Source organism: Athene noctua, chromosome 1, assembly GCF_965140245.1.
Source record: "Athene noctua chromosome 1, bAthNoc1.hap1.1, whole genome shotgun sequence".
NCBI lineage: Eukaryota > Metazoa > Chordata > Aves > Strigiformes > Strigidae > Athene > Athene noctua.
In genome coordinates, this window is record NC_134037.1 from 31,085,977 (window position 1) to 31,098,933 (window position 12,957).

The following is a 12,957-nucleotide window of genomic DNA, read 5'->3' on the forward strand; positions in this document are numbered from 1 at the left end:
TAAAAAGTCTGTCTTTTGTCCATGACTGTAATGGGTGAATCATCCCTCCCTATCTTTATTATGATTCTCGAGCCTTTTGCTTTATTTTTTCCCTCCGATCCCTGAGGGGAAGGGGGAAGTGAGCAGCTGCGTGGTGCTCAGTTGCCCCTGGGCTCAAACCATGATGATTTTCAAACTTTTTCTCCTGACATATTTAAAGAGAAATCTCACATTCCACTGGTAATTTAAAGATAAGGTAACTGCAAAAAGTCCAGACATTTTTAGTCCATTGACTGTTACCATTTGTACGTTTCTCAAATACATATTGAAAATAATTAGGGAAAACATTATTATTAAGAAGGTAAGTACATTTGTCTTTGTATTAAACAGATGATGGTTTATAATCTATTAAAAATTATGTGCAGACCAGTTCTTGGATTAGTTTCTCTGCCTCTGATATATCTAGTAATATTCTATTAATCACTTAGATCCTATCACTTTCCCCATGTTTTTACCAGACAATCTATTTTTTTGTTGGCTTCTGAAAACAACAGTTAGTCCTTAGGATTTGTTACTTTCTACCAATCATTGATAAAATCCTTGCTAACAAAGGCATTAAATAGGAAAATGCTTTTCAACAACACTATGGTGCAATTTAGTAAAGTGGTATGCCCAGCACTGTTACTGATTCTCATATTCTGCCTATTAATTAGTCTATAAGTAGGCTTGTTTTCTGTATATATGTATGTTATTTTTCTTATATATATTTATATATATGTATTTACATTAACTGCTAAAAGGTATTACAACAATGCGTCAGTACTTTTAAGTGTTCACTTCTTTTTATTTTAAGAGGCATGAAGATGAACAAGTGAAGAAGGCACAGATCTGCTTTTTTTGATCCTCACTGGCTGGTGTACTAGGTAAAGATAGATACAAGTTTTAATCTTTTTACATTTTCCCTTAAGATTCTGACTTAAATATTTGTCTTATGCATACTTTCTGATTCAAATCCATTTGCATATGAAAAGCATCTTGTCTGAGATTTCTCACTGTAATTAAATGTTTACTAATTATCTGCCAGACAAGTAGATGTAACCTCATCACCAGCTGGTAAAATTTGGTGTGTTTGTAAAATGAATGATCTGAAAGTGGACTAATTTAAAAAATCAAGACTTGCAATTATTTTCTAGTAAAATATACCTGAAACAAGTAGTTCACTGTGATACTTATTATTTTTAAAAATGCTTTTGACAAAGACATTTTTATGTGTGTGAAAATTTTTCAACCTTAATTATGGAGCTATTGCTAACATCAGTGTATTACCAGAATATGAAATTATCAGCAACATTAACCCTTTTTTATAATTCTGTGGTTCTTGTACCTAGTGAGTGCACCAGCCTCGAGATAACTTTCTGCTGACAGTTCATTTCTCAGCTGTTTGATGGCAACATAGCTTCAAAAAAGCAGCAGCAGAAGCAGAAGTTGTACTACTGTTAAAAGGAGTGCAGCTGACAGCAGCAGCTTCTCTTCTGAAATCATTAGAAAGGAAAATGAAAGATAGAGCAAGGAGCAAAAAACAGGGATGAAGGAAGAACAGAGGGAGCATAGGAATTCATGAAGGATATTATGTTTATCTGACATAAGAGCTTGGTGCCTGCATACAGAAGTAATAAATCAAAAAACTCTGGATTCATTCAAAAAACAGTGGAGAAATTTTTATTTAAAAAAATGTATATAATGTATTTATATTCATGCAAAACTAAATAAGGATATCGATATGGACAATCATTGCAAACATTTGTATTATTACAAAAAGAATCTAATTGCCAGGGAGACATAGAACAAAACAAAAAAAGCAAAAATAAGGGAAAGAAACTGGTGCAATAGAAAGGAGAAAAGATCCTGAGGAAGACTAAGTAACAGTGTAGAACAAAGTTGTAATTAATGTTAAATACAGTATCAGAGTTCTGCAAGTTATGCAGTCCTCCTCTAATTTCTGTGTCTGTGTTCAATACCCAGGAAAAGGTCCAATTTTTTTTATTTTTTTTTTTTAATCTTAGCTGAAGTCTAACCTTAGAAGAAAATCTACTGGTCACTAAAAAAGTGGAATCTTGCAAGTCAGGTAAAGCCACATTTTAAGGGTAGAAAGGGGAATGGGAATGCAAGTACAATGTGTTACTGGGAACCAATGAAGAAAAAGTGAGTAAAACAACTGCTAGAAATCATGTGAAAATCATTCCAAATTCCTGGAGCTGTCCCAGCTGAGTGTCAGAGTGAGACTGAACTCATACCACTGCATCCTGACACTCCCTTCTTCCCTCTCTCTGGGTGCATGAAGAGACAAGAAGGGAGCTGTGATAGCCCATGGAGATCTCAGATATGGGTAGAAAAGATATGGAAAGGAAACAAATGCATGGTTCTCCACTAACACCACTATCTTTCCAGAAAGTCCAAAGATAAATGTTCTAAAGAATGTGAAGCACTCAAATAGAGTTGTAACAAAATCTCTGTAAACACCTCAAAAATACTATATTATTAACTTTCCACAGAAAATATGAACTGATAGATGAGCAACTATTAGGTTAGATACAGGATGAATACATTATCTAGAAAATACATAGAATGATAGAATGGTTTGCGTTGGAAAGGACCTTTAAAGGCCATCTAGTCCAACTCCCCTGCAATGAGCAAAGACATCTTCAACTAGATTAGGGTGCTCAGAGCCCTGTCCAACATGACCTTGAATGTTTCAGGGAGGGGACATCTACTATCTCCCTAGGCAACCTGTTCCAGTGTTTCACCACCCTCATCATAAGAAATTTCTTCCTTATAACTAGTTTAAAACTATCCTTTTTAGTTTAAAACTATTACCCCTCATCCTGTTGCAACAGGCCCTGATAAAATGTTTGTCACCATCTTTCTTATAAGCTTCCTTTAATTATTGAAATGCTGCAATAAGCTCTCCCTGCAACCTTCTCCAGACTGAACAACCCCAACTCTCTCAGCCTTTCTTCATAGGAGAGCTGTTTCATGCCTCTGGTCATTTTTATGGCCCTCCTCTGGACCCGCTCCAACAGGTCCATGTCTTTCCTCTACTGAGGACTCCAGAGCTGGACACAGCACTGCAGGTAGTGGTAGGTAGGTACCCCTCTACTCACTAGAGGAGGGTAGAGGGGCAGAACCACTTCCCTTGACCTGCTGACCACACTTCTTTTGATGTAACCCAGGATGTTGTTGGGCTTCTTGGCTGCAAGTGCACATTGTCAGGTAATATCTAGTTTTTCATCCATCAATACCCCCAAGTCTTTCTACTCAGGGCTGCTCTCAATCCCTTCATCCCCCAGCCTGTACTGACACTGTGGATTGCCCCGACCCAGGTGCAGGACCTTGCACTTGGCCTTGTTGAATCTCATGAAGTCCATATGGGCCCACTTCTTGAGTTTGTCTTTGTGCTTCTGGATGGTGTCCCATCCCTCAGGGGTGTTAACTGCACAACTCAGCTTGATGTCATCACAAACTTCCTGAGGGGGCACTTGATCCCACTGCCTATGTCATTAAGAAATTAAACAGTACTGGTCCCAGTATGGACCCCTGAGGGACACCACTTGCCACTGATCTCTTTCTGGACATTGAGCCACTGACCACTACCCTCTGGATGTGACCATCCAACCAATTCCTCATCCATGGAACAGTCCACCCATCAAATTCATACCTTGCCAATTTAGAGAGGATGTTGTGGGGGGCTGTGTCAGAGGCCTAACAGAAGTCCAGATAGATGACATCTGTAGCTCTTCCCTTGTCCCCGATGTAGTCATTCTATCACAGAAGGCCACAAATTTGCTCAGGCAAGACTTGCCCTTTCTGAGGCCATGCTGGCTGTCTCAGATCACCTCTCTGTCATCCATGTGGCTTAGCATAGCTTGTAGGAGGATCTGTTCCATAATCTTCCCAGACACAGAGGTGAGGCTGACAGGTTGGTAGTTCCCAAGGTCCTCCTTTCTAACCTTTTTAAAAATGGGTGCAATGTTTCCCTTTTTCCAGTCATCAGGAACTTCACCTGACTGTCATGACTTTTCAAGTATCATGGAAAGTGGCTTGGCAACTGCATCAGCCAGTTCCCTCAGGACTCTGGGATACCTCTCATCAGGTCCCATAGACTTATGTATGTTCAGGTTCCTCAGAGCCTGATCTTCTCTTACAGTGGGAGGGACTTTGCTTCCCCAGTCCCTGTCTTGCAGTTCATCCACTTGAGAGGTGTAGAAAGAGGCATTGCCCGTGAAGATAGGCAAAAAAAGTTGTTGAGTATCTCAGCCTTCTCCTTATCCATTGCTACCAGTCTGGCAGTCATATTCATTGGAGGAGTACACTTTCTCTGACCTTCCTTTTCTGTCTAATATATCTGTAGAAGGCATTCTTATTGCTCTTTGCATTCCCTTCCAAGTTCATGTCCATTCATGCCTTGGCCTTCCTGACCCCATCCCTACAAAACCGTGTCCCTATACTCTTTCCAGGATACCTCTCCCTGCTTCCACTTCCTGTGCATTTCCTTCTCACCCTTTAGTTTGACCAGCAGGTCTCAACTTATCCATGACAAGTCTCTTGCCTTCCTTGCCTGATTTCTTACACCTGGGGACTGAGAGCTCTTGAGCTCTAGGGAAAGCACCCTTAAAGATCTGCCAGCTCTGTTCTGCTCCTGAAGGCAGTTTCCCAGGGGGTCCTACTGACTATCTCCTTGAACAGCTGGAATTTTGCTTTCCTAAAATTCAGAGTCCTGACTTTATCTTTGCCTGACCCATATCCTTCAGGAATGTGAACTCCACCAGTGTGTGATGGCTGCAGCTGAGGCTGCCTCCAATCTTGACATCGTTGATTAGCTCACTTGTGTTGATGATCATCAGGTCCAGTATCACATTCCCTTTGGTAGGGCTGTCTATTACCTGGTTTAAGAAGTTAGTACGTGAGTCTCCTAGATTGCCTACAGCTTGGCATGCTACTTTTCCAGCAGATGTTGGGGTGGCTGAAGTCCCCCAGCAGGACAAGAGCCTGAGAGCACAATGTGTCCTGTAGCTGGAGTAAGGCTTCATTAATAGGCTCTCCTTGATCAGGTGACCTGTAATAGACACCAACCACAAGGTTCCCTTTGTTGCTCCTGTCTCTGATTCTTACCCATAAGCTTTCAACCTACCCGTGGCTATTCTTCAGAGATAGCTCTTCATGTTGAATCTGTTTCTTAATGTAAAGGACAACTCCTCTGCCCCTCTTTCCTTGCCTGTCCCTTCTGAACAGCCTGTAGACATGGATAGCTGCACTCTAGTCATGGGATTCATCCCACCAAGTTTCAGTAATGGCAACTAGGTTGTAGCTTTTTATCAGCTCAGTGACTTCCAACTCCTGTTTGTTGCCCATGCTCTGCGCACTAGTGTAGAGGCACTTCAGCTGAGCTGTTGGCTGTGTCACCTTAGAGAAACACCCTTTAATTCCTTTCCAATGCTTTTTAGGTGTACTGATTTTTTATTTTTTATTTTTTTCCACCAAAGATCCAGATATACACTTCAATTAACAGCATTTACAGAAACATAGAAGTTCACTGAGAACTACACCATCTTAAGAATTACTATTTATTACCACTAGGTAACAAGTCAGATATCTCTTCTAAATCCATAAAGAATATATATTTCTGTGACTTATTCCTGGTTTGTGTCAAAAAAAGTATTGAAAAAGCATTTATAAATCTACACTCCATAGCAAAAGAAAAAGTACCCATTTTTCAGTGCCTAAATCTCATGGCACACATTTGTTTCCCTTTCCTTAATACAGTCTTCTTTACATGGGCCACAGAAATCCAAAGGCTTGTTCAGACAGTATAGAATGCTTAAATTTTCTCCTTCAGTACTGATTTTACTTCTGTTCTCCTGCCACTCATGGTCCAAGTTATTGTTCTTAAGATGTAGCTTTCTTTCAAGAGCAGATCCTTCCATGAGAAGGCCAGCCTTACCTGACCTATTTATTTTCTTATGTGAGTCACGAGTTCAGCCAGAGGGTAGTACAAATCTGCAGATTTTAGTAAAATCTGCAGATTTTATACAAACCCAACAGCAATGACTAGAGAGCTTGAAGGACTTCAACAAAGTATACACAGCAAGTATAAATATTTGGGAGGCCAGTAAAAAGAAGAGACAATTATGTTTTCTCTTTGGGATTTTTTTTAGTCTTTAACTTCACAGGTTATTGTTTACCCACATAAGAGAATCAAATTTATATATCTCTGTAGACATTTTCTTGTCTGAAAAGTGAATTGCTTTGCAAAGATATGTGGGAAAATAAGTGAAAATGGCATCATTGTTAATATAAAAAGGACAACTTTTCATATATAATTTCTATATATTATGAAAATGTTGCTTTTAATTTTTAACTTAACTATTGGAGCTGAAATATTTTTGGGAATGCTGACAGTTTCTTAGGTGCAAATTCTAACAAAATTGAGCATTATGTTTGAAAACTTGATTTTAAAGCATCCATCACAACATCTTAAAATCAAAATTTTAATCCTTGCACTCATCAGAACCCAAGAGATAAAGGCCTGCTAGGAAGCTGTTTTCCTGCTTCTCCTTCCTCTGTATGTCTACTATTTATACAATTTTTAATAAAAGGATAACAAAACATTTTTACCACGTGATGAAAACTTGCAAAAACTATTCCATCCACCACTGATGTGAAATTATATTCCCATACAGAGTCATAAACAATTTTTTTTTTACAGTGACATATGTTACTGGAGAAGTAGAATGAAAGTAAAGAACAATATATTGAATGAAGGCTAGGAAAAAATTTGACATAGGCTAAACACAATTTATATGCTTTGGAATCATACAAAGAAGGCAAAACTAAGGTGGGCATACAGAAAAAAAACCCCTTCTAGAATAACTATGGTGGAGGCACTCAATGAAAACCCTTCTGACACAGCTTTGAAGTTTTTTCTCCTAGAAAACTTAAAATTATGTGGTTCACTAAGCAAAGGAAGTTATAATATCAAAACGACTTTCATTTTAAAAAGTACACTAACTCAATAACTCCAACTGAAATCTGTGGGAGGATATACGCAAGTGTAGTAAGCAGGAACTGAAGGCCTCCATCCACTGCTACTTCCTCAGAATTTCCTTGGAGCCTTTCATTGAATCAACAAAGAAAGAGATATAAATTATGATGTGTACATTAAGTGTTACTTTTCCCTCTAAAAACATGATGAATGCTTTTAATATGATATTAAACTGGTTAAATAGTGCTACTATCTTGGGTTTATGAAACATACCTTTGCGCAACAAAATTATCCTAAATTCTACTCTTCCTCCTGATGTTATTTTTCTTAAGTTTTAAAATAAAAGACTTTTGCCCCAGATGTACACCTGCTACTCCTGCAGACCTAGAAGACTGAAAAGCCACAGAATCACTTTGGTTCGCAGTTTAATTTTTTTTTCTCATTGACAGTATTCCTTTTGAGATTTTCTACAATGTGTGATTGTCTCTAAGTTTTATGGAGACTACTAGCTTTTAAATTCCATGCGTGGTAAAAGAAAAAAGCATTAGCTTCTGCTTCTGGTATTGAAAGATTTTGTGCATACATAAAAGTAACTTCTCTCCGATTAATCTCTGATTAAATTCAATTTAGAAATATTAATATTTTTTCTGATATTGAAAAACAGAAACTGTTTCAGTTATAAGGGTATAATCTGAGAAAGACTACATAATTTATTTTGAAGCAGCAGCACCTTTAATATATTTGGTATGATTTTGAATATTTTAAATTGGCAGTCCCTCCACCTAATTTGGTGGGGTTTATTTTGCACTGATAGAATACGAAGTAACATCAAAATGTCCCTAGAATTATCCAGTATTTGAATGTGTATAACTGAATTAGGCATAAGGAAAACCATATTTTTGTTAAATAAGTACTTTTTTATTGGATAAAAACAATGGTAGAATCAGATTCACTGGGGTACAGAGGATGAAATTAAGGAGTGTAATGCAACTATCAATTATTCCACTGTGGTGTTCTCCCTTGGTCACAAAGAAGACATCCACAAGTTCTCTTCCTTTCACAGCATCATTTCAGCTACAGTTAAAGTTTCAGTATACAATCCTGAGGCAGTTTGCATGCTTCATCCCAAATTGCCTAAAGTGCTTAAATCTCTAAATTTAAGAGCACTGTCTACACAAAGTACTCAAACACACTTATGAGACTTATGAATAATGTGCAGATTATCTGCCTTATCATACCAATTGTCAGAACTAAACATATAAAATGTGACAATTTCTAGGTTTTCAAAACAACCTGAAAATTTACAAGCAGCAAAATAAAAATTCTACAGCCCACACAGATTTATATCATAGTGTGAAAACTCAAAGTAACACTCATTTGTGATTCTCTAACACTACTCTAAGGAGCCCGTTAATTTTAAGTACAGGCTAGCTCTCACCTGACAATTGCAGAAACCTAAAAAGAAAAAGCAGAGACATCTCATAAAAAATTACCAACTTTAAAATGCTTCATTTTAAATGATGATTGTGAGAAAAAGTGTGGAACTCCTGCTACAAACTAAAGCATATGACATAACTCTGCCTTGTGTAGCTGGATGGAAGCCAAAAGGAGAGGACATACTGTTCATCTTTGTGCTCATCTGTATAAAATGCAATGGAGAAGCAAATATCTTATAGTTGTTTGTAATTGTTGGAAAACAGACAATGAGAGAGTTGGAATTTGATTTTCAGTTACAAATTTTGCACATTTGATTTTTAAAAAGATAAGCAAATTCACTGTGTGTAAAATAGTTGAGTTGTAAACTAGGCTAACAGCATCCAGTATTGCAAATCCTGTTTCAAAGCTACTCTAACCACTGTCCCTCCCCAGCTTCATAAATTTGCTGCTTTCAGATCAAAACCTTTTCCAACAAGCAGTGATAGAAACAAATTTGGCTGTGGTTGTAGTACAGTACACTTATCCAGGTTTTCAGAAAACCCCACTTCCTCCTGAGAGTAGAAGAAAAGTTTCCATGTCGATTTGTTGGTTGTTTTTTTTTTTTTTTTGCTTTTTAACAGACATGCTTACTCAGAGCTTCTGGGCAGAGAGTAAGTTTTACTTTAACTTTGGCTGGAAGCCAACTACTTTGCAGTGATGGGGCAAACAAAATCATTAAATGATAAATATATTCAAAGTACTTCCAGTGACCTTCCCTGAATCTGTCTTGAAGCCAAATAACTCTTATTGAAATTCAAATAACTAACAAGTATAATACACTATAACATAAAGAACTGCCACATCACTGCTTATCCATGATTTTTAGCAAATTCTGCAGCCATGTAGCTTAGGTAAATGCAGCAACAGCTCAGCTATAACACACAAGGATTTGAGATAGCATTTTGAAAAGCACTAAACATGAATGTTCAGTTTGGGGCTACAGTGTGTTACGTCCAAAGAAAGTGTTATACAGATAATAATAAAAGGCATAATTAAATAATGCCATGAAGATTATAGTGTTTTTAACCCTGGCTTATAAAAATTTGCATAGTAAATGCATACTACTTCCAGATTACTACAAAAATAACAAAAATTAATTAAAATGATTTATATTAAGTCAACGAGATTTCTTTGTGTAGATAAACCCTGGGAAGCTGCAGTGAACAGAGAATGCTCCTAATATTTTTGTCTCTGGAGTAAATCTATCACATACATCGCACAAACTTATTTTTCTAGCTTTTTCTGGGATCAGGAAGAAATCACCTCACTTTCCAGGTTTTCCATTTGGATAGAAATTACAAGCTAAAATATATAATGAATATATAACTGACAGAGAAACCTATTTTTCTTGCTGACTACTGAAAAGCATGCTGTCTCAGAAGTTCATGTCATATACTGAGGAACGAAGTATAAAGGCAAATAGCAACATTCTTATGTAGTCTCAACAAGCGTACATCCAAGTTTGCAAGTATACTCTCCATGAACCACAAAAGAATCCTCTGAAGGGTAAAATCACAGTAAATACTCTGAAATATGGCAAATTTGCAGAACTTAGGATATTTTTGCAAATCAAAAGATCTTTGGAACAAAGATTACAATTATAATAAAAAATGAGTCTCAACTCAGCTATGAAGAAGCTGTTTCTCTGTAATAAATTGTTCAAACCTTCTTCAACATTTGTATTTTAGAGCTGTAACACTTATTACTGAAGTCATATGCTTGCTATGTTCTTTCTTGCCAGGAAGCAGCATTTTCACTTGAAAGTTATGTTTTGCTCAATGAGTCATAAATTAAAGAACTTTCCAGAGTAACACAAAGAATGATGGTTCAAATTTTATAATGCATCATGCATTAGAATACCAAAAGACTTCTACTACATTTTAATGACTCATTTTACTGCTGAATAGGAAATGCCAGCTGATGTACACTAAAGTTAATAAGGACCTGAAGAAGCTAAAACTGATACTTAGCTTCAAGTATCATTGGTACTCACTGTAAAGAATTGTGCCATTTAGAGCAGTTGTTTTCACTGTCAAGTACAGAGTCGTCAGATTGCTTGTTTCCTGCCCAGATGCAGTCCTGGTCTCAGATACAGATGTCAGAGAAGGTAGTTCCAAATAAGAATTTCCAGTAAAGGATGGAAAAAAAAGTGCCGTGTCTGAAATGAATAACCAAAAGCTAATTATATCAATTTATTACAAAATAAAGTAATAAAATACACTATAATCCGCAAAACACCTTTAAAATTATCCATTCTTCTGAATACCTGTGAACAGTGCAATCAACTATATTATTTGCAAAGCATGCACATAAATTTATTTAATTTCAAACTTTCAAATTAAATATGCAGAAAATGAAAATATTCTAGCATCCGTGTATTACCAGAAGTGAAAAGACCATTATAGGAGGAACTACCACTAGGATGCAATAAAGTTCAAAAGATTGTTGCAAATTTTCATCTTTATAGATGTGTCTGTGCAGACATCCTATGATATCCCTGTGAAGTACTTTTGCTTTATAGTTGTAGATAAGAAACACAGGTTTTCGTCATTTTAATGGTACTCAAATGTTCTGGGTTTGAAATTATGATGAAGATGCCATTGGACAATATATACATTTTTCCACTGCACTACTGCTATCTTGAAAATAAATAATCACAAGAGAAAATTATTAACTATGAAGGCTTAACATTTACAACATTTATTGCATTAACTATCTTAGTCATTATGGGTTTTGCTTTTTTTTTCTTTCCCCTGTAGCTGTGATCACAATACCACTCAAGCAAGAAAAAACAGAGTAAAACTAATTGAGGTTAGAGAGAATGTCTTTCTGATGCCTTAAGTATCCCTAGTTAAGCGATGCTCTTTGAAGACTGTCCAAATTTATCACCAGGGATATGAATAAGGAATGAGCAACAAGAAAAACACTCTTGAGTTCAGGTAATATTTTTGCAAAGAAAATTTTAATTTCATGAACTAAAACTATACAACAGATTTGTGATTGATGATAAGCATGACTAGTATGTGGATATTATCTTTAAAAAATTGTATTCACTTTATTCTTTTTTTGTTTACTTGTGGAATCTGCCCATGGTTTAATTTCTGCCATTTTTATTGGACTTAAGAAGAAAAAACCAAAATTAAACCCCTAGTTAAACAAGCATGTGTTGAAGGGCATTCATTAAAAAAAAAACCCCACAGCCTGACAGCAAAACAAAGGCAGGATGGAAAGCAAGAAGTAGTTATGTTTCTAAATGGTAGGTCTGGAAAAATTGGGATTATTGGAGAAAGTGAAAAAACTATGGCATGAAAAATTTCCCTTGGAGGGTAAGGAAAAGGTCAAAGGAATTGCAAATAATAAAACATCAGAAGCAGACCTACACAATGAGAATACCATTTGTCTAATTAAATTCATACAGTACTAACAGATCTAGCTAGTCCAGTGCAGGGCCACAAACATGATTAAGGGACTGAAGCTTCTTTCACATGAGGAAAGACAGAGATAGTCAGGACTCCTCAGCCTGGAGGAGAGCAGGATTAGGTAGCTCTTTTCAATATCTATGAATACCCGACTGGAGGGGATGAAGAAGACAAAGCCAAACTTTTCTCAGCAGTGCCTCCTGACAGACAATGGGCACAAATCAAAAATGAGGAAATTTCACCTGGACACATGAAAATGTTTTTTCACTGTGAAGATGGTCAAGCACTGACACAGGTTGACCAGAGGGGTTTGCCAAGTCTTGATCCTGTGAGATTTTCAAAACCTGACTGGACATGATTGTGAGAAAAATGCTCTAGGTGACCCTGCTCTGCTTGAGCAGGTGGTTGGATTAGATGATCTCAAGAGGTCCCTTCCAACCTCAACGATTTGATGATTCTGTGATTTTTCACACAGAGGCTCTGTGCAGACAACATTAATTCTTGTTCTTCAAATATAGTGCCTTGAGAAATTTCAGTGTAGTACAGTACTCACAATATAGTGGTACATCTTGCAGCTAAAACTATAAAAAGTCTTTTATTAGGCAGTTTTCAAAAACTGCTCAACTTTGAGATTAACTGTCCACAATTTATTTTCTTCCTTAAAAATAATATTTTATGAAGTTTATTTCAGATATCTGAAGGGGAGGGGGAGAAGAGAGAGAAAGGGGATGAAGCACAGGATGTAGAGGCAATCTTGAAACAGGAAGGACAACCTCATCGGTACTGTATCTGGGATAGTTTCCTTAAAAGAAGAGATCTTCCATAAAGACCTGCAACTTTCCAGGCAGTCCAGTACCCTGCATCCAGAAGTCTCTGCTCTAATAGATAGCCTAAACTACTGAGAAAAATGCTATTTCAACTGTAGTGACTACACCTGCAGTGCTGCTTCCAAAGCAGCCTAGACTAATGCAGTGAAGTCCTCTCAGGAATCATCAGGAGAGATATAGAGAAGACAGAGACTTCACCAAAGACTTAAACTCATAC

At 36.9% G+C, this 12,957-nt stretch overlaps 1 protein-coding gene across 1 annotated transcript in view; it reads right to left on the reverse strand.

The window, feature by feature from the left end:
- Positions 1–12,957, reverse strand: part of EYS (eyes shut homolog) — a 1,054,063-nt gene that overhangs the window by 172,681 nt on the left and 868,425 nt on the right. The window contains exon 37 of the mRNA XM_074895818.1: positions 10,488–10,652. Coding sequence (XP_074751919.1) covers positions 10,488–10,652 — 165 coding nt within the window. The remainder of the gene's footprint in view (positions 1–10,487; positions 10,653–12,957) is intronic.